General features: G+C 45.5%; 1 protein-coding gene across 1 annotated transcript in view; it reads left to right on the top strand.

Annotated features, from left to right (window-relative positions):
* Nucleotides 1-23,046, top strand: part of LOC139561121 (tyrosine-protein kinase Tec-like) — a 55,365-nt gene that overhangs the window by 18,114 nt on the left and 14,205 nt on the right. Inside the window, exons 6-12 of the mRNA XM_071378002.1 lie at nt 4,562-4,611; nt 11,528-11,724; nt 12,425-12,490; nt 20,435-20,489; nt 21,419-21,498; nt 21,644-21,777; nt 22,570-22,641. Of these exons, the coding sequence (XP_071234103.1) occupies nt 4,562-4,611; nt 11,528-11,724; nt 12,425-12,490; nt 20,435-20,489; nt 21,419-21,498; nt 21,644-21,777; nt 22,570-22,641 (654 nt within the window). The remainder of the gene's footprint in view (nt 1-4,561; nt 4,612-11,527; nt 11,725-12,424; nt 12,491-20,434; nt 20,490-21,418; nt 21,499-21,643; nt 21,778-22,569; nt 22,642-23,046) is intronic.

Below are 23,046 nucleotides of genomic sequence, written 5' to 3'. Positions count from 1 at the left end.
CAGGTACCTTGGTGGAAGAGTGGGGTAACATCTCACAGCAAGAACTGGCAAATCTGGTGCAGTCCATGAGGAGGAGATGCACTGCAGTACTTAATGCAGCTGGTGGCCACACCAGATACTGACTGTTACTTTTGATTTTGATCCCCCCCTTTGTTCAGGGACACATTATTCAATTTCTGTTAGTCACATGTCTGTGGAACATCCTCTCACTGTGTTGACAGTGAGAGGATGTTTATTTTGCTGAGTTTAGTAACCAAAAAAGTATTAAACAAATCCAAATATATTTGAGATTCTTCAAAGTAGCCACCCTTTGCGTTGTGGCAGCTTTGTACACTCTTGGCATTCTCTCAACCAGCTTTACCTGGAATGCTTTTCCAACAGACTTTAAGGAGTTCCCACATATGCTGAGCACTTTTGGGCTGTTTTTCTTCACTCTGCGATCCTACTCATCCCAAACCATCTCAATTAGGTTGAGGTCGGGTGATTGTGGAGGCCAGGTAATCTGATGCAGCACTCCATCACTCTCCTTCTTGGTCAAATAGCCCTTACACAGCCTGGAGGTGTGTTGCGTCATTGTCCTGTTGAAAAACAAATGATAGTCCCACTAAGCACAAACCAGATGGGATGGCGTATCGCTGCAGAATGCTGTGGTAGCCATTAGAGGTCGACCGATTTATAATTCTTCAACGCCGATACTGATACCGATTTATTGGAGGACCAAAAAAGCCGATACTGATTTAATCTGCCTATTTTTTTTATTGTATTTTATTTGATTGTTTTTTTATGTATTTGTAAAAATGACATTTACAACAATACTGAATGAACACTTTTATTTTGACTTAATATAATACACAAATTCAATATTCCCAGTTAAGAAGTTTTAGGTTGTAGTTATAGGAATTATGACACGTCAAATATTTCTCTCTATACCATTTGTATTTCATATACACCTTTGACTATTAGATGTTCTTATAGGCACTTTAGTATTGCCAGTCTAATCTCAGGAGTTGATAGGCTTGAAGTCATAAACAGCGTTGTGCCTCAAACATTGCTAAGGGCTGCTGGCAAACGCAGTAAAGTGCTGTTTGAATGAATGCTTACGAGCCTGCTGCTGCCTACCACCGCTCAGTCAGACTGCTCTATCAAATCAGACTTAATTATAATATAATAACACACTGAAATACGAGCCTTTGGTCATTAATATGGTCAAATGTTAATAAAAACTAAATGTTTATTCTTCCACTGAAATACGAAACCATTCCGTATTTTATCGAACGGGTGGCATCCATAAGTCTAAATATTGCTGTTACATTGTACAACCTTCAATGTTATGTCATAATTATGTAAAATTCAGGCAAATTAGTTCACTGTTCGCAACGAGCCAGGCGGCCCAGACTGTTACATATACCCTGACTCTGCTTGCACTGACCGCAAGAGAAGTGATACAATTTCCCTAGTTTAATACTAACATGAATTTCTTTTAACCAAATATGCAGGTTTAAAAATACACTAAAAATATATACTTCTGTGTATTGATTTTAAGAAAGGCACTGATGCTTATGGTTAGGTACATTCGTGCAACGATTGTGCTTTTTTCGCGAATGCGCTTTTGTTAAATCATCACCCGTTTGGCGAAGATGAAGTAGACTGATTCGATGATAAATTAACAGGCACCGCATTGGTTATATGCAACGCAGGACAAGCTAGTTAACTACACATGGTTGATGATATTACTAGGTTAATTAGTGATTATGTGAAGATTGATTTTTTTATAATAAGATACGTTTAATGCTAGCTAGCAATTTACCATGGCTCCTTGCAGCCACAAGGTCCTTTTAATAATGAACTCGCATAACAGGTGGTCAGCCTGCCACGCAGCCTCCTCGTGGATTGCAAGGTAATCGGCCATAATCGGCATCCAAAAAGGCAGATTACCGATTTGTTATGAAAACTTGAAATCGGCCCTAATTAATCGGCTATGTCGACCTCTAGTAGCCATGCTGATTAAGTGATTTCTGAATATATCACAGACTGTGTCACCAGCAAAGCACCCCCACAAGAGCAGTGATACTGTGATACTATCAAGAGCAGTGATACTAGCAAGAGCAGTGATACTAGCAAGAGCAGTGATACTAGCAAGAGCAGTGATACTATCAAGAGCAGTGATACTATCAAGAGCAGTGATACTAGCAAGAGCAGTGATACTAGCAAGAGCAGTGATACTATCAAGAGCAGTGATCCTGTGATACTATCAAGAGTAGTGATACTATCAAGAGCAGTGATACTATCAAGAGCAGTGATACTATCAAGAGCAGTGATACTAGCTAGAGCAGTGATACTGTGATATTAGCTAGAGCAGTGATACTAGCTAGAGCAGTGATACTGTGAAGCTAGCAAGATCAGTGATACTAGCTAGAGCAGTGATACTGGGATATTAGCTAGAGCAGTGATACTAGCTAGAGCAGTGATACTGTGATATTAGCTAGAGCAGTGATACTAGCTAGAGCAGTGATACTGTGATATTAGCTAGAGCAGTGATACTAGCTAGAGCAGTGATACTGTGACACTAGCAAGAGCAGTGATACTGTGATACTAGCAAGAGCAGTGATCCTGTGATGCTCGCTAGATCAGTGATCCTGTGATGCTAGCTAGAGCAGTGATACTGTGATGCCAGCTAGATCAGCGATCCTGTGATGCTAGCTAGATCAGTGATCCTGTGATGCTAGCTAGAGCAGTGATACTGTGATGCTAGCTAGAGCTGTGATCCTGTGTTGCTAGTTAGAGCAGTGATGCTAGCTAGATCAGTGATACTGTGATACCAGCTAGATCAGCGATCCTGTGATGCTAGCTAGAGCAGTGATACTGTGATGCCAGCTAGATCAGCGATCCTGTGATGCTAGCTAGAGCAGTGATACTGTGATGCTAGCTAGAGCAGTGATACTGTGATGCCAGCTAGATCAGCGATCCTGTGATGCTAGCTAGATCAGCGATCCTGTGATGCTAGCTAGAGCAGTGATACTGTGATGCCAGCTAGATCAGCGATCCTGTGATGCTAGCTAGAGCAGTGATACTGTGATGCTAGCTAGATCAGTGATACTGTGATGCCAGCTAGATCAGCGATCCTGTGATGCTAGCTAGAGCAGTGATACTGTAATGCCAGCTAGATAGGCGATCCTGTGATGCTAGCTAGAGCAGTGATACTAGCTAGAGCAGTGATACTGTGATGCCAGCTAGATCAGCGATCCTGTGATGCTAGCTAGAGCAGTGATACTGTGATGCTAGCTAGAGCAGTGATACTGTGATGCCAGCTAGATCAGCGATCCTGTGATGCCAGCTAGATCAGCGATCCTGTGACGCTAGCTAGATCAGCGATCCTGTGATGCTAGCTAGAGCAGTGATACTGTGATGCCAGCTAGATCAGCGATCCTGTGATGCTAGCTAGATCAGTGATCCTGTGATGCTAGCAAGAGCAGTGATACCAGCTAGAGCAGTGAGCAGGTTTCTTCCACTCTTAAAATGCTGAAAGAAATCATATTTCTGCAGTTACTGAGTCAAAATGTACATATGTATCCAGGAGTTAATATTATATGTGAGAGGTTATATACTTACAGTCAGTGTCCATAGTTCAGTCAGGCTACTATTCCATTTAACCCATCTGAACAGTACAGTTCCTTTGACGTGTTGAAGTCCTCGTCTTGTGACTGTCAACTAGACTACTGTTCTATAACATTAGACTACTGTCACCATAGCAACACCCACCCGTAGCATGCGCTCCAGCAGGTATATCTCACTGGTCAGCCCTAAAGCCAACACCTCCTTTGGCCACCTTTCCTTCCAGTTCTCTGCTGCCAATGACTGGAACGAATTGCAAAAATCGCTGAAGTTGGAGACTTGTATCTGCCTCACTAACTTTAAGCATCAGCTATCTGAGCAGCTTACTGATCGCAGCAGCTGTACACAGTCCGTCTGTAAATAGCCCATCCAACTAACTACCTACCTCATCCCCATATTGTTTTTATTTACTTTTTTGCTCTTTTACACACCAGTATCTCTACTTGCACATCATCATCTGCACATATATATCTCCGGTGTTAATTTGCTCAATTGTAATTACTTCGCTACTATGACCTATTTATTGCCTTACCTCCTTACGCCATTTGCACACACTGTATATAGACGTTTTCTATTGTATTATTGACTGTATGTTTGTTTATTCCATGTGTAACTCTGTTGTTTGTGTCGCACTGCGTTGCTTTATATTGTCGCAGTTGTAAATGAGAACTTGTTCTCATCTGGACTGCCTGGTTAAATAAAGGAGAGAGAGATATATATATATATATATATATATATAGATATAAATATATATATATATATAGATAGAGCACGGCTTTCACTTTTTTCTGACCAAAAGCATTTGGGTTATGAGTCAACCTACATATCACTAATACACATATACACACACTCTCACACTCACTCACTCACTCACTCACACTCATGAGTACATGTTCTCTGTAGCTGTTGACTTTGAATAATGAAAGAACAATTCTCTTCCTCTTTTCAGTTTCGAGGAAACTTCTTCCTCCCATACCTGGAGAGGAGGTCACAGGAAGGGTAAGAACACTGTCTGTCTAGTTCCTCTGTCTCTCGCTCTCTGTCTCTCTCTCTCTGTCTCTCTCTCTCTGTCTCTCTCTCTCTGTCTCTCTCTCTCTGTCTCTCTCCCTCCCTCTCTCTCTCTCTACCATTTCCTCTTTACACTCTCTCTCTCTGTCTCTCTCTGTCTCTCTCTGTCTCTCTCTGTCTGTCTGTCTGTCTGTCTGTCTGTCTGTCTGTCTGTCTGTCTGTCTGTCTGTCTGTCTGTCTGTCTGTCTTTCACTCTCACTCTCACTCACACAAACCCTTCAGAGTCATCCCACCTCAACAAGCACAAGAAAGAGGTTTAAGACACCGACCATGTCAGATTGTTTTTGAAATAGTTTCTGTAGTTAGAAACCGATACGATTAGCATTCCTGAAACATTATTTTGTTAAAATTTAAATTGAAGCCAATTGAGTGCACCGAAATTGGCATTTTTATTTATTTATTTATATGATTCATATAAACTTCAATAAATATAGTGCCTAACATCCAATTTGGACCATAATTATAGATTAATTAATTATAATAATTAATTATTATAATTATTATTCCTAACGATAATTATTCCTAACGATTAGTAAGACATGAGGAATCCAATAAAAGTATCAAAAACCACCCAGGGACCCCCCCCCTCCCTCCCTCCACACCCCACACCAATCCCACCCCAACAACCAGTATACAGTATCAGTTCTCTGTCTGACAAGTAATGCACTGACTTCAATGGCTAACTTCTCTGAACAGGGGAAAATAAAAACATCAGCAGATTCAGATGGAATATATTACATAAGAGGAAGAAGCAATACTCCAAGCAACAACATACTACCTGCCAGACATAGAGAATTAATACTATATACTGGTTGTTGGGGTGGGATTGGTGTGGGGGGGGGTCCCTGGGTGGGATTGGTGTGGGGGGGGTCCCTGGGTGGGATTGGCGTGGTGTGTGGGGGGGGTCCCTGGGTGGGATTGGCGTGGGGGGGGGGGGTCCCTGGGTGGGATTGGCATGGGGTGTGGGGGGGGGTCCCTGGGTGGGATTGGTGTGGGGGGGGGGGGGTCCCTGGGTGGGATTGGCGTGGGGTGTGGGGGGGGGGGTCCCTGGGTGGGATTGGTGTGGGGTGTGGGGGGGGTCCCTGGGTGGGATTGGCGTGGGGGGGGTCCCTGGGTGGGATTGGCGTGGGGTGTGGGTGTGGGGGGGGGCCTGGGTGGGATTTTGATACATTTTATTGGACGTCTTAATCATTGTTATGAAGAAGACTTGTGGTCCAAATTGGATGTTAGGTGCAATTCAATTCGCTTTATTTCTCAGAGATCTAATTATAAATTTAATCAAAATAATGTTACAGGAATGCTGATCTTACCTGTTGCTAACGGCAGAAACGATTTCAGAACAATCTGAGATGGTGGGTGACATCATGGCTTGTTGATATGACATGGAATGGCCCTTCTGCCTTCTAGAATTTCTGTTGTAATATTACCCGACAAATAGTAAGCTATAACAAAAATGAGTCATACCCTAGCAACCAGACAAGCTGGATACAACAGAAACAGAACAAAGTTAACAAATGTCCCTTTTCGTCCCTTCGTCCCTTCTCCCCTCCCTTCTCTCCTCCCTTCTCTCCTCCTTTTGTCCCTCCCTTTGACCCTCCCTTTGTCCCTCTCTTCTCTCCTCCCTTCTCCCCTCCCTTCTCTCCTCCCTCCTCCCTTACATCCGGCGCCGACACGAGATGGCCGCCTCGCTTCGCGTTCCTTGGAAAATATGCAGTATTTTGTTTTTTTTATGTGTTATTTCTTACATCGGTACCCCAGGTAATCTTAGGTTTCATTACATACAGTCGGGAGGAACTACTGAATATACGATTAACGTCAACTCATCATCGTTCCTACCAGGAATATGACTTTCCCGAAACGGATCCAGTGTTTTGCCTTCCACCCAATACAATGGATCTGATCCCAGCCGGCGACCCTGTGCGACGCCGTAAAAGGGGCAAACGAGGCGGTCTCCTGGTCAGGCTTCGGAGACGGGCACATCGCGCTCCACTCCCTAGCATACTACTCGCCAATGTCCAGTCTCTTGACAATAAGGTTGATGAAATCCGAGCACGGGTAGCATTCCAGAGAGACATCAGGGATTGCAACGTGCTCTGCTTCACGGAAACATGGCTAACTCAAGAGACGCTAACGGAGTCGGTGCAGCCAGCTGGTTTCTTCATGCATCGCGCCGACAGAAACAAACATCTTTCTGGTAAGAAGAGGGGCGGGGGGGTATGCCTTATGATTAACGAGACGTGGTGTGATCATCATAACAACACACAGGAACTCAAGTCATTCTGTTCACCTGATCTAGAACTCCTCACAATCAAATGTCGACCGCATTATCTACCAAGAGAATTCTCTTCAATTATAATCACAGCCGTATATATTCCCCCCCAAGCAGACACATCGATGGCCCTGAACGAACTTTATCTGACTCTTTGTAAACTGGAAACCACACACCCTGAGGCTGCATTCATCGTAGCTGGGGATTTTAACAAGGCTAATCTAAAAACAAAACTCCCTAAATTCTATCAGCATATCGATTGTGCTACCAGGGCTGGAAAAACCCTAGATCATTGTTATACTAATTTCCGCGACGCATACAGTGGGGAGAACAAGTATTTGATACACTGCCGATTTTGCAGGTTTTCCTACTTACAAAGCATGTAGAGGTCTGTAATTTGTATCATAGGTACACTTCAACTGTGAGAGACGGAATCTAAAACAAAAATCCAGAAAATCACATTGTATGATTTTTAAGTAATTCATTTGCATCTTATTGCATGACATAAGTATTTGATACATCAGAGAAGCAGAACTTAATATTTGGTACAGAAACCTTTGTTTGCAATTACAGAGATCATACGTTTCCTGTAGTTCTTGACCAGGTTTGCACACACTGCAGCAGGGATTTTGGCCCACTCCTCCATACAGACCTTCTCCAGATCCTTCAGGTTTCGGGGCTGTCGCTGGGCAATACGGACTTTCAGCTCCCTCCAAAGATTTTCTATTGGGTTCAGGTCTGGAGACTGGCTAGGCCACTCCAGGACCTTGAGATGCTTCTTACGGAGCCACTCCTTAGTTGCCCTGGCTGTGTGTTTTGGGTTGTTGTCATGCTGGAAGACCCAGCCACGACCCATCTTCAATGCTCTTACTGAGGGAAGGACGTTGTTGGCCAAGATCTCGCGATACATGGCCCCATCCATCCTCCCCTCAATACGGTGCAGTCGTCCTGTCCCCTTTGCAGAAAAGCATCCCCAAAGAATTATGTTTCCACCTCCATGCTTCACGGTTGGGATGGTGTTCTTGGGGTTGTACTCATCCTTCTTCTTCCTCCAAACACGGTGAGTGGAGTTTAGACCAAAAAGCTCAATTTTTGTCTCATCAGACCACATGACCTTCTCCCATTCCTCCTTTGGATCATCCAGATGGTCATTGGCAAACTTCAGACGGGCCTAGACATGCGCTGGCTTGAGCAGGGGGACCTTGCGTGCACTGCAGGATTTTAATCCATGACGGCGTAGTGTGTTACTAATGGTTTTCTTTGAGACTGTGGTCCCAGCTCTCTTCAGGTCATTGACCAGGTCCTGCCGTGTAGTTCTGGGCTGATCCCTCACCTTCCTCATGATCATTGATGCCCCACGAGGTGAGATCTTGCATGGAGCCCCAGACCGAGGGTGATTGACCGTCATCTTGAACTTCTTCCATTTTCTAATAATTGCGCCAACAGTTGTTGACTTCTCACCAAGCTGCTTGCCTATTGTCCTGTAGCCCATCCCAGCCTTGTGCAGGTCTACAATTTTATCCCTGATGTCCTTACACAGCTCTCTGGTCTTGGCCATTGCGGAGATGTTGGAGTCTGTTTGATTGAGTGTGTGGACAGGTGTCTTTTATACAGGTAACGAGTTCAAACAGGTGCAGTTAACACAGGTAATGAGTGGAGAACAGGAGGGCTTCTTAAAGAAAAACTAACAGGTCTGTGAGAGCCGGAATTCTTACTGGTTGGTAGGTGATCAAATACTTATGTCATGCAATAAAATGCAAATTAATTATTATAAAATCATACAATGTTATTTTCTGGATTTTTGTTTTAGATTCCGTCTCTCACAGTTGAAGTGTACCTATGATAAAAATGACAGACCTCTACATGCTTTGTAAGTAGGAAAACCTGCAAAATCGTCAGTGTATCAAATACTTGTTCTCCCCACTGTATAAGGCCCTCCCCCGCCCCCCTTTCGGAAAAGCTGACCACGACTCCATTTTGTTGATTCCAGCCTACAAACAGAAACTAAAACAACAAGCTCCCGCGCTCAGGTCTGTTCAACGCTGGTCCGACCAATCTGATTCCACGCTTCAAGACTGCTTCGATCACGCGGATTGGAATATGTTCCGCATTGCGTCCAACAACAATATTGACGAATATGCTGATTCGGTGAGCGAGTTCATTAGGAAGTGCATTGACGATGTCGTACCCACAGCAACGATTAAAACATTCCCAAACCAGAAACCGTGGATTGACGGCAGCATTCGCGTGAAACTGAAAGCGCGAACCACTGCTTTTAACCAGGGCAAGATGACCGGAAGCATGACTGAATACAAACAGTGTAGCTATTCTCTCCGCAAGGCAATCAAACAGGCTAAGTCCCAGTACAGAGACAAAATCGAGTCGCAATTCAACAGCTCAGACACAAGAGGTATGTGGCGGGGTCTACAGTCAATCACGGATTACAAAAAGAAAACCAGCCCCGTCGCGGACCAGGATGTCTTGCTCCCAGACAGGCTAAACAACTTTTTTGCCCACTTTGAGGACAATACAGTGCCACTGACACGGCCCCCTACCAAAACCTGCGGGCTCTTCTTCACTGCAGCCGAGGTGAGTAAAACATTTAAACGTGTTAACCCTCGCAAGGCTGCAGGCCCAGACGGCATTCCCAGCCGCGTCCTCAGAGCATGCGCAGACCAGCTGGCTGGTGTGTTTACGGACATATTCAATCAATCCTTATCCCAGTCTGCTGTTCCCACATGCTTCAAGAGGGCCACCATTGTTCCTGTTCCCAAGAAAGCTAAGGTAACTGAGCTAAACGACTACCGCCCCGTAGCACTCACTTCCGTCATCATGAAGTGCTTTGAGAGACTAGTCAAGGACCATATCACCTCCACCCTACCGGACACCCTAGACCCACTCCAATTTGCTTACCGACCCAATAGGTCCACAGACGACGCAATCGCAACCACACTGCACACTGCCCTAACCCATCTGGACAAGAGGAATACCCATGTGAGAATGCTGTTCATCGATTACAGCTCAGCATTTAACACCATAGTACCCTCCAAACTCGTCATCAAGCTCGAGACCCTGGGTCTCGACCCCGCCCTGTGCAACTGGGTCCTGGACTTCCTGACGGGCCGCCCCCAGGTGGTGAGGGTAGGTAACAACATCTCCACCCCGCTGATCCTCAACACTGGGGCCCCACAAGGGTGCGTTCTGAGCCCTCTCCTGTACTCCCTGTTCACCCACGACTGCGTGGCCATGCACGCCTCCAACTCAATCATCAAGTTTGCGGATGACACTACAGTGGTAGGCTTGATTACCAACAACGACGAGACGGCCTACAGGGAGGAGGTGAGGGCCCTCGGAGTGTGGTGTCAGGAAAATAACCTCACACTCAACGTCAACAAAACAAAGGAGATGATTGTGGACTTCAGGAAACAGCAGAGGGAGCACCCCCCTATCCACATCGACGGGTCAGTAGTGGAGAAGGTGGAAAGTTTTAAGTTCCTCGGTGTACACATCACGGACAAACTGAATTGGTCCACCCACACAGACAGCGTCGTGAAGAAGGCGCAGCAGCGCCTCTTCAACCTCAGGAGGCTGAAGAAATTCGGCTTGTCACCAAAAGCACTCACAAACTTCTACAGATGCACAATCGAGAGCATCCTGTCGGGCTGTATCACCGCCTGGTACGGCAACTGCTCCGCCCACAACCGTAAGGCTCTCCAGAGGGTAGTGAGGTCTGCAGAACGCATCACCGGGGGCAAACTACCTGCCCTCCAGGACACCTACACCACCCGACGTCACAGGAAGGCCATAAAGATCATCAAGGACAACAACCACCCAAGCCACTGCCTGTTCACCCCGCTATCATCCAGAAGGCGAGGTCAGTACAGGTGCATCAAAGCAGGGACCGAGAGACTGAAAAACAGCTTCTATCTCAAGGCCATCAGACTGTTAAACAGCCACCACTAACATTTAGCGGCCGCTGCCAACATACTGACTCAACTCCAGCCACTTTAAAAATGGGAATTGATGGAAACTATGTAAAAATGTACCACTAGCCACTTTAAACAATGCCACTTAATATAATGTTTACATACCCTACATTACCCATCTCATATGTATATACTGTACTCTATATCATCTACTGCATCTTGCCATCTTTATGTAATACATGTACCACTAGCCACTTTAAACTATGCCACTTTATGTTTACATACCCTACAGTACTCATCTCATATGTATATACCGTACTCTATACCATCTACTGCATCTTGCCTATGCCGTTCTGTACCACCACTCATTCATATATCTTTATGTACATATTCTTTATCCCTTTACACTTGTGTGTGTATAAGGTAGTAGTTGTGGAATTGTTAGGTTAGATTACTTGTTGGTTATTACTGCATTGTCGGAACTAGAAGCACAAGCATTTCGCTACACTCGCATTAACATCTGCTAACCATGTGTATGTGACTAATAAAATTTGATTTGATTTGTCCCTCCCTTCTCTCCTCCCTTTGTCTCTCCCTTTGTCCCTCCCTTTGTCCCTCCCTTCGTCCTCCTTCATTCTCATTGCTCCTCCAGTCTCGTCGGCCTCCCCCTCCCCCTCCCCCCCCTCCCGTCCACAGCCACGATGATGGTAGTGGTGTCGAGGAGGTTGTGATAGCTCTGTATGACTTCTATGGTCCTGAACCACATGACCTGACTATGACCAAGGGAGGAGAATACGTCATACTGGAAAAATGTGACATCAACTGGTACAAGGCCCGCAACATATACGGGTCAGTACGGTGTGTATGTGAGCCTGTGCTTACTGTAGCTTGGCCCCTGGTGTATAATCTCTCACTGTAGCTTGGCCCCTGGTGTATAATCTCTCACTGTAGCTTGGCCCCTGGTGTATAATCTCACTGTAGCTTGGCCCCTGGTATATAATCTCACTGTAGCTTGGCCCCTGGTGTATAATCTCACTGTAGCTTGGCCCCTGGTGTATAATCTCACTGTAGCTTGGCCCCTGGTGTATAATCTCACTGTAGCTTGGCCCCTGGTATATAATCTCACTGTAGCTTGGCCCCTGGTATATAATCTCACTGTAGCTTGGCCCCTGGTGTATAATCTCACTGTAGCTTGGCCCGTGGTGTATAATCTCACTGTAGCTTGGCCCCTGGTGTATAATCTCACTGTAGCTTGGCCCCTGGTGTATAATCTCACTGTAGCTTGGCCCCTGGTGTATAATCTCACTGTAGCTTGGCCCCTGGTGTATAATCTCACTGTAGCTTGGCCCCTGGTGTATAATCTCTCACTGTAGCTTGGCCCCTGGTGTATAATCTCTCACTGTAGCTTGGCCCCTGGTGTATAATCTTTGTCTTTTTAGACTCTCACATTGCACATCTTTGTCGTTTCTTCTTCTATGGCTGGCCCGCTACTATTGAGTTTGTTTGTTTATTTGTTTATTTGTTTGTTTATTTGTTTGTTGAAATGCAGGAAGGAAGGCTACATCCCCAGCAACTACGTGACAGATAAAAAACTGGGGAACCTGGAACAGTATGCGTGAGTAATACTAGAACATGGTACAGAAACACCTTTAGAACGTTCAGTTGCTTTTACATCAGCACAAGGGTAGATGCTAAGAGGGATCCTTGGGACGTCCATACCCTTACCCTTACCCTAACCCTAACCTTAACCCTTTTTTAAATGAAAACTTTAATAACCATCACCACCAACATTGCGAGCAAAACATTTTAGCATCCCCCCTCTTTTTTTAGAGTTCCTTTCATGCAATTCTACATTTTGCCACTGGGCGAAGAGAACATTTAGCAATTTTATAACTCATTTCCTAAAATTCTCCACATTTTGCCATAGGATGGAGAGAAATGTTTGCAGATTTAAATTTTTCTGAGTGAGACTGAAATTTAAAGGGGTCCCCCGGTCGGTAATTCAATCATGATTACTAAATTTAGATAGTCTAGCGGCCAGCAATTTTTTTAACATTTTATTTAACTTCTCTGGGATATGTGGGACGCTAACGTCCCACTTGGCCAAAAGCCAGTAAAAATGCAGAGCGCCAAATTCAAATAAATTACTATAAAAATCAAACTTTCATGAAATCACACATGCATTACACCAAATGAAAGCTACACTTGTTGTGAATCCAGCCAACATGTCAGATTTCAAATCGGCTTTTCGGCGAAAGCAAACGATGCTATTATCTGATGATAACACCATAGTAAACAAAGAGAGAGAAGCATATTTCAACCCTGCAGGCGCGACACAAAACGCAGAAATAAAAAATATAATTCTTGCCTTACCTTTGACGAGCTTCTGTTGTTGGCACTCCGATATGTCCCATAAACATCACAAATGGTCCTTTTGTTCAATTAATTCCGTCAATATATATCCAAAATGTCAATTTATTTGGCGTTTGATCCAGAAAAACACTGGTTCCAACTTGTGCAACGTGACTACAAAATATCTCAAAAGTTACCTGTAAACTTTGCCAAAACATTTCAAACTACTTTTGTAATACAACTTTAGGTATTTTTTTACGTAAATAATCGATAAAATTGAAGACGAGATGACCTGTGTTCAATACAGGATTAAAACAAACTGTAGCTAGCTTTCTGGTCACGCGCCTCTATCTAACAGTACACTTCAAGTGACCCTCGTTCAAGATGGCTGTACTTCTTCATTACACAAAGGAAAAAACCTCAACCAATTTCTAAAGACTGTTGACATCCAGTGGAAGCGGTAGGAACTGCAAGAAGGTCAATTAGAAATCTGGATTCCCAATGAAATCCCATTGAAAAGAGAGTGACCTCAAAAAAACAAAAAAATCTGAATGGTTAGTCCTCGGGGTTTCGCCTGCTAAATAAGTTCTGTTATACTCACAGACATGATTCAAACAGTTTTAGAAACTTCAGAGTGTTTTCTATCCAAATCTATAATATGCATATCTTATCGTCTGGGGATGAGTAGCTGGCAGTTGAATTTGGGTATGCTTTTCATCCAAATGTGAAAATGCTGCCCCCTATCCTAGAGAAGTTAACCAGGTAGGCCAGTTGAGAACAAGTTCTCATTTACAACTGCGACCTGGCCAAGATAAAGCAAAGCAGTACGACACAAACAACACAGAGTTACACATGGGATAAACAAGCGTAAACAATTAGCCAGCTAATGATTCCATTAAAGTTTGCAAATAAGTCAACCTGGTCTCAGAGCATTAGTGCGTTGTTATGTCCATCACCCATTTCATATGATATATTACGAATTACAATATTGTACATGAAAAATGTACAATATGTTACAAATTTGAACAAATTCTAGCTAGGTGGCTAACTTTAGTTAGCTGGCTAACGTTAGCTAGGCTTGGGGTTATGGTTAAATTTAGGAGTTAGCATGTAAGCTAACCCCTTCTCCTATCACTTTTAGCTAAACGATTTAAGCTAAGTAGTTGCAAAGTAGCTAAACAAGTAGTATGTCATTGAAAAGTTGCTACAATGCTAAAGTTGTCGGTGCTGAGACCTTTAGGTTGCTAGACGTTCATCACCCATTTACGTATGATATATTACGAATTACAATTCGTATTATATGTTACGAATTTGAAAAAACGCACTGTGAAGAATTTGCTAAACTTATATGTTACGAATTCTAGCTAGGTGACTAACGTTAGCTAGGCTAGGTTAGGGGAAGGGCTAGCTTACGAATTCTAGCTAGGTGACTAACGTTAGCTGGGCTAGGTTAGGGGAAGGGCTAGCTTACGAATTCTAGCTAGGGGACTAACGTTAGCTAGGCTAGGTTAGGGGAAGGGCTAGCTTACATGCTATGTAGCTAAAAAGTAGTAGAACATTTTCTAATCAGCTAAAACGTTAAAGTTGTCGGTGATGAGATTCGAATTCTCAACCTTTTTGGATTGCTAGACGTTGACGTTATACGCCTACCCATCCACCCCGACCAATCACCCTACTTCTATGTTTGCCTTAAGTAACCATCTGTCTTATGTAACCATTACAGACGTAACATACCATACTCATTTGAGTGTCCTGAATTTACATTTACTATGTTACGTTTGGTCTATGAGACCAGGCTGAGTGCACAACATTTTTTTTGGGGGGGGGGGGGGGGGCTATAGTAAGCTACACCACCGGTTTCAAATCAAACTTTATTTGTCACGTGCGCCGAATACAACATGTGTAGACCTTACTGTGAAATGCTTACTTACAAGTCCTTTAACCAACAGTGCAGTTCAAGAAAGAGTTAAGAAAATATGATGTACTGGGCCGTACGCACAACACTCTGTAGCGCCTTACGGTCAGATGCCGAGCTGTTGTCATACCAGGCGGTGATGCAACCGGGCAGGATGCTCTCGATGGTGCAGCTCTAGAACTTTTTGAGGATCTGGGGACCCATGCCGAAGCCTTTTCAGTCTCCTGAGGTGGAAAAGGTGTTGTCGTGCCCTCTTCACAACTGTTGTGGTGTGTTTGGACCATGATAGTTTGTGATGTGGACACCAAGGAACTTGAAACTCTCGAACCGTTCCACTACAGCCCCGTCGATGTTAATTGGGTCATGTTCGGCCCGCCTTTTCCTGTTGTCCACGATCAGCTCCTTTGTCTTGCTCACATTGAGGGAGAGGTTGTTGTCCTGGCACCACACGGCCAGGTCTCTGACCTCCTCCCTATAGGCTGTCTCATCATTGTCGGTGATCAGGCCTACCACTCTTGTGTCGTCAGCAAACTTAATGATGGTGTTGGAGTCATGTTGGCCACGCAGTCGTAGGTGAACAGGGAGTACAGGAGGGGACTAACTACACACCCCTGAGGGGCCCCAGTGTTGAGAATCAGCATTGCAGACGTGTTGTTGCCTACCCTTACCACCTGGGGGCGGCCCGTCAGGAAGTCCAGGATCCAGTTGCAGAGGGAGGTGTTTAGTCCCAGGGTCCTTACCTTAGTGATGAGCTTTGTGGGCACTATGGTGTTGAACGCTGAGCTGTAGTCAATGAATAGCATTCTCACATAGGTGTTATTTTGTCCAGGTGGGAAAGGGCAGTGTGGAGTGCAATGGAGATTACATGATCTGTTGGTGCTGTATGCAAATTCGAGTGGGTCTAGGGTTGCTGGGTTAATGGTGTTGATGTGAGCCATGACCAGCCTTTCAAAGCATTTCATGGCTACAGACGTGACTGCTAAGGGTCGGTAATCATTTAGGCAGCTTACCTTCGCTTCCTTGGGCACAGGGACTATGGTGGTCGGCTTGAAACATGTAGGTATTACAGACTCGGTCAGGGAGAGGTTGAAAATGTCAGTGAAGACACTTGCCAGTTGGTTTGCTCATGCTTTGAGTATTCGTCCTGGTAATCCGTCTGGCCCCGCGGCCTTGTGAATGTTGACCTGTTTAAAAGGTCTTGCTCACATCGGCTACTGAGAGCATTATCACTGTTGTCCAGAAGAGCTAGTGCTGTCATGCATGCTTTATTTTTTAAATGTTTTTATTTAACTTTTATTTAACTAGGCAAGTCAATTAAGAACTAATTCTTATTTACAATGAGAGGCCTAGGAACAGTGGGTTAACTACCTTGTTCAGGGGCAGAACGACAGATTTTTAGCTTGTCAGCTCGGGGATTTAACAAGGTAAAAATCTGTCATTCTGCCAAAGAGCAAGGCAGTTAACCCACTGTTCCTCGGTAGGCCGTCAGTTAGTGTTGCTTGCCTCGAAGCGAGCATAAAGGCTTGCGTCACTGGGCAGCTCGCGGCTGGGTTTCCCTTTGTAGTCCGTAATAGTTTTCAATCCCTGCCACATTCGACGAGCGTCAGAGCCTGGTGTAGTAGGATTACATCTTAATCCTGTATTGACGCTTTTTGCTTGTCTGATGGTTCGTCTGAGGGCATAGCGGGATTTCTTATAAGCGTCCGGATTAGTGTACCGCTCCTTGAAAGCGGCACTAGTAGTGCGTGAGGAATGCCCTGCCTTCTTCTTCTGTGGGTTTTATGGCGGACTACATCCTAAAAAAAGGATGTAGACAGACAGGCGGAGAGCCAGAAGCCAATAGAACCATTGCCACACGCGTTTGTCAGCTAAATAACACTTATTTTATTGTTATATACTTCGTGATTTGACCTAGTTTTTTTCCCCCATAGATCCCATTTGGTCTCGAAAGCACCAATATCTCACCACCACTAATGAGATGGGTGTTCCGTCGAAGCGTCTCAAAGTCAGGGGGGTGTGGTCAATAGTGCTCATCTCATCTGCTGTCGCATGGAACCTGGGTGGATATTTGGTTTTAATGCAGACGATAGCACTGCTGAATCCAGCTTCACAGAAATATGAGCTGGCGAAGGTTACCACGAGTTTTAATGCTCTGAGGGAGATGGCAGGGTATTCCCTTTCTGAGTCAGGAATCAAAACTTCTCCGTACTGACTGAATGTGTGCAGCATTCGGTCACATGACAGCTCGAACGGCCGATCTGGACTGTTGCGCTTACAATTCAAGCGTCAAATGGTCAAGTGCGGCCTTTTCCCAAGATCTAAGTGCACTCTCTCTATTTTAGATTTTTAAGGTTAGCCACATTACAAACACAATGTATTTGTTATTGGGGGTTTTTCTTCATAGCAAGCGACCTCCACATGGGGTCGCGACCCCTAGTTTGGGTATTGCTGGCAGAGATGGCTTGACAGAAATGGTAGCAGAAGGTGAATGTTAAACTTTTGTTGCCCACATTCAGATGACGCTGTAGGTCAGAGCAACCTATAGAATTGGACAATAGGCATCATAATTACCTGGAGAAATCTGACCCGCGTCATAATTACCTGGAGAAATCTGACCCGCGTCATAATTACCTGGAGAAGTCTGACCCGCGTCATAATTACCTGGAGAAGTCTGACCAGCGTCATAATTACCTGGAGAAGTCTGACCCGCGTCATAATTACCTGGAGAACTCTGACCCGCGTCATAATTAACTGGAGAAGTCTGACCAGCGTCATAATTACCTGGAGAAGTCTGACCCGCGTCATAATTACCTGGAGAAGTCTGACCCGCGTCATAATTACCTGGAGAAATCTGACCCGCGTCATAATTACCTGGAGAACTCTGACCCGTGTCATAATTACCTGGAGAAGTCTGACCCGCGTCATAATTACCTGGAGAAGTCTGACCCGTGTCATAATTACCTGGAGAAGTCTGACCCGTGTCATAATTAACTGGAGAACTCTGACCCGCGTCATAATTACCTGGAGAAGTCTGACCCGTGTCATAATTACCTGGAGAAGTCTGACCAGCGTCATAATTACCTGGAGAAGTCTGACCCGCGTCATAATTACCTGGAGAAGTCTGACCAGCGTCATAATTACCTGGAGAAGTCTGACCAGCGTCATAATTACCTGGAGAAGTCTGACCCGCGTCATAATTACCTGGAGAAGTCTGACCCGCGTCATAATTACCTGGAGAAGTCTGACCCGCGTCATAATTACCTGGAGAAGTCTGACCAGCGTCATAATTACCTGGAGAAGTCTGACCCGCGTCATAATTACCTGGAGAACTCTGACCCGCGTCATAATTACCTGGAGAAGTCTGACCAGCGTCATAATTACCTGGAGAAGTCTGACCCGCGTCATAATTACCTGGAGAAGTCTGACCCGCGTCATAATTACCTGGAGAAATCTGACCCGCGTCATAATTACCTGGAGAAGTCTGACCCGTGTCATAATTACCTGGAGAAGTCTGACCCGCGTCATAATTACCTGGAGAAGTCTGACCCGTGTCATAATTACCTGGAGAAGTCTGACCCGTGTCATAATTAACTGGAGAACTCTGACCCGCGTCATAATTACCTGGAGAAGTCTGACCCGTGTCATAATTACCTGGAGAAGTCTGACCCGTGTCATAATTACCTGGAGAAGTCTGACCCGCGTCACCTGTTTCAGCATGACAATGCCCCAGTGCACAAAGCGAGGTCCATACAGAAATGGTTTGTCGAGATCGGTGTGGAAGAACTTGACTGGTCACCTTCGGGCTGAATTGGAACGGCGTCTGCGAGCCAGGCCTAATCGCCCAACATCAGTGGCCGACCTCACTAATGCTCTTGTGGCTGAATGGAAGCAAGTCCCCACAGCAATGTTCCATCATCTAGTGGAAAGCCTTCCCAGAAGAGTGGAGGCTGTTATAGCATTAAAGGGGGACCAACTCCATATTAATGACTTCCCAGAATAGTGGAGGCTGTTATAGCAGCAAAGGGGGGACCAACTCCATATTAATGACTTCCCAGAATCATGGAGGCTGTTAAAGCAGCAAAGGGGGGACCAACTCCATATTAATGACTTCCCAGAATCATGGAGGCTGTTAAAGCAGCAAAGGGGGGACCAACTCCATATTAATGACTGCCCTGAAGAGTGGAGGCTGTTATAGCAGCAAAGGGGGGACCAACTCCATATTAATGACTTCCCAGAATCATGGAGGCTGTTAAAGCAGCAAAGGGGGGACCAACTCCATATTAATGACTTCCCAGAATCATGGAGGCTGTTAAAGCAGCAAAGGGGGGACCAACTCCATATTAATGACTGCCCTGAAGAGTGGAGGCTGTTATAGCAGCAAAGGGGGGACCAACTCCATATTAATGACTTCCCAGAATCATGGAGGCTGTTATAGCAGCAAAGGGGGGACCAACTCCATATTAATGACTTCCCAGAATCATGGAGGCTGTTATAGCAGCAAAGGGGGGACCAACTCCATATTAATGACTTCCCAGAATCATGGAGGCTGTTAAAGCAGCAAAGGGGGGACCAACTCCATATTAATGACTTCCCAGAATCATGGAGGCTGTTAAAGCAGCAAAGGGGGGACCAACTCCATATTAATGACTGCCCTGAAGAGTGGAGGCTGTTATAGCAGCAAAGGGGGGACCAACTCCATATTAATGACTTCCCAGAATCATGGAGGCTGTTATAGCAGCAAAGGGGGGACCAACTCCATATTAATGACTTCCCAGAATCATGGAGGCTGTTATAGCAGCAAAGGGGGGACCAACTCCATATTAATGACTTCCCAGAATCATGGAGGCTGTTATAGCAGCAAAGGGGGGACCAACTCCATATTAATGACTTCCCAGAATAGTGGAGGCTGTTATAGCAGCAAAGGGGGGACCAACTCCATATTAATGACTTCCCAGAATCATGGAGGCTGTTATAGCAGCAAAGGGGGGACCAACTCCATATTAATGACTTCCCAGAATAGTGGAGGCTGTTATAGCAGCAAAGGGGGGACCAACTCCATATTAATGACTTCCCAGAATCATGGAGGCTGTTATAGCAGCAAAGGGGGGACCAACTCCATATTAATGCCCATGATTTTGGAATGAGATGTTCGACGATCAAGTGTCCACAAACTATTGGCCATTTTTTAGTGTATATTATACAATTTAATTCATTTTGAGATTTTATTTGAATTTAGTGAGTCTGGCTTTAAATGTTATATTGCAGTGGAACTAATGGATTAGTGTGTTTCAGCTGGTACAGTAAACACGTCAACCGGAACAAAGCTGAGGAACTACTGAGGACAGAGGCGAGTAAACAAAAATGTGTGTCTGTGTAGTGTGTGGGTGTGTGTAATGTCTGTGGTGTGTGTGTCTGTGTTGTGTGTATACTGTCTGCGGTGTGTGTGTGTGTGTCTGTGTAGTGTGTGGGTGTGTGTAATGTGTGTGTGGGTGTGTGTACTGTCTGTGGTGTGTGTGTCTGTGTTGTGTGTATACTGTCTGCGGTGTGTGTGTGTAGTGTCTGTGTTGTGTGTGTACTGTCTGCGGTGTGTGTGGGTGTGTCTGTGTAGTGTGTGGGTGTGTGTAATGTGTGTGTGGGTGTGTGTACTGTCTGTGGTGTGTGTGTGTGTGTCTGTGTTGTGTGTATACTGTCTGCGGTGTGTGTGTGTGTGTCTGTGTAGTGTGTGGGTGTGTGTAATGTGTGTGTACTGTCTGTGGTGTGTGTGTGTGTGTCTGTGTTGTGTGTATACTGTCTGCGGTGTGTGTGTGTAGTGTCTGTGTTGTGTGTGTACTGTCTGCGGTGTGTGTGGGTGTGTCTGTGTAGTGTGTGGGTGTGTGTAATGTGTGTGTGGGTGTGTGTACTGTCTGTGGTGTGTGTGTGTGTGTCTGTGTTGTGTGTATACTGTCTGCGGTGTGTGTGTGTGTGTCTGTGTAGTGTGTGGGTGTGTGTAATGTGTGTGTGGGTGTGTGTACTGTCTGTGGTGTGTGTGTGTGTGTCTGTGTTGTGTGTATACTGTCTGCGGTGTGTGTGTGTGTGTCTGTGTAGTGTGTGGGTGTGTGTAATGTGTGTGTGGGTGTGTGTACTGTCTGTGGTGTGTGTGTGTGTGTCTGTGTTGTGTGTATACTGTCTGCGGTGTGTGTGTGTGTGTCTGTGTAGTGTGTGTGTGTGTGTAGTGGTTGTGTGTACTGTGTAGTGTGTGTGTGTGTAGTGTGTGTGTAACTCTGTCTCCCTGTACAGGATAAAGAGGGAGGGTTCATGGTAAGAGACTCCAGTAAGCCAGGGGCCTACACCGTCTCCCTGTACACCAAGTCAGCAGGGTAACGCATCAAAGGGGTTCCTTAGTTTATAACGTTGTTTAAATGTTCTATTAGGTCAGCATGTTTCAATTCTTGTGTCAGTAAAAAACATTGTTTAAAGTTTGGATCATTGGAACGTTGTATAACTGTTGTGTGAACGTCATAGGGAGGGAGGTGCAGCGATCAGGCATTACCACATCAAGGAGACCTCAGGCTGCCCCAGACAGTTCTACCTGGCTGAAAAACACCTGTTCACCTTGATACCTGACCTCATAGAGTACCACAACCACAACGCTGCAGGTAGAGTACACACACACACACAATCAACATGTATTCACATGTACCAAGGGACACACACACACTCTTTCACTTCAATTCAAGGCTCTGTATTGGCATGGCAAACATATGTTAACATTGCCAAAGTCTCTCTCGCCGCCCTTTTTCTCCTTGCTCTCTCACCCTTCTCTCCTCTCTCTTGCGCCTCCTCTTTCTCTCTCCGTTCTTTCCTCTCTCTCCCTTCTCTCCTCTCTCGCCCTTTTTCTCCTTGCTCTCTCGCCCTTCTCTCCTCTCTCGCCCCACTCTCTTGCGCCTCCTCTTTCTCTCGCCCTTCTCTCCTCCCTCGCCCATCTCTCTTGCGCCTCCTCTTTCTCTCGCCCTTCTCTCCTCTCTCGCCCCTCTCTCTTGCCCCTCCTCTTTCTCTCGCCCTTCTCTCCTCTCTCGCCCCTCACTTGCGTCTCCTCTTTCTCTCGCCCTTCTCTCCTCTCTCGCCTCTCTCGCCCTTCTCTCCTCTCTCGCCCTTCTCTCCTCTCTCGCCCCTCTCTCTTGCGCCTCCTCTTTCTCTCGCCCTTCTCTCCTCTCTCGCCCTTCTCTCCTCTCTCGCCCCTCTCTCTTGCGCCTCCTCTTTCTCTCGCCCTTCTCTCCTCTCTCGCCCCTCTCTCTTGCTCCTCCTCTTTCTCTCGCCCTTCTCTCCTCTCTCGCCCCTCACTTGCGTCTCCTCTTTCTCTCGCCCTTCTCTCCTCTCTCGCCCCTCTCTCTCGCGCCTCCTCTTTCTCTCCCCCTTCTCACCTCTCTCGCCCTTTTCTCCTCTCTCAGGTCTGGTAGCCAGGTTGAGGTATCCAGTAGGAAAGGAGAGATTGGCTCCATCCACAGCAGGCTTCAGCTACGGTGAGATTCTACTCTACCCTGTTCTACTCTACTCTACCCTACTCTACCCTGTTCTACTCTACTCTACTCTACTCTACCCTGTTCTACTCTACTCTACCCTGTTCTACTCTACTCTAACCTGTTCTACTCTACTCTACTCTACCCTGTTCTACTCTACTCTAACCTGTTCTACTCTACCCTGTTCTACTCTACTCTACCCTGTTCTACTCTACTCTACTCTACTCTACTCTACCCTGTCCTACTCTACTCTACCCTGTCCTACTCTACTGTTCTACTCTACTCTACCCTGTTATACTCTACCCTGTTCTCTACCCTGTTCTACTCTACCCTGTTATACTCTACCCTGTTCTACTCTACTTTACTCTACCCTGTTCTACTCTACTCTACCCTGTTCTACTCTACTCT

This window comes from Salvelinus alpinus, chromosome 31 (assembly GCF_045679555.1).
Source record: "Salvelinus alpinus chromosome 31, SLU_Salpinus.1, whole genome shotgun sequence".
Classification (NCBI taxonomy): Eukaryota; Metazoa; Chordata; class Actinopteri; order Salmoniformes; family Salmonidae; genus Salvelinus; species Salvelinus alpinus.
This window is presented reverse-complemented; position numbering and strand designations above follow the sequence as displayed.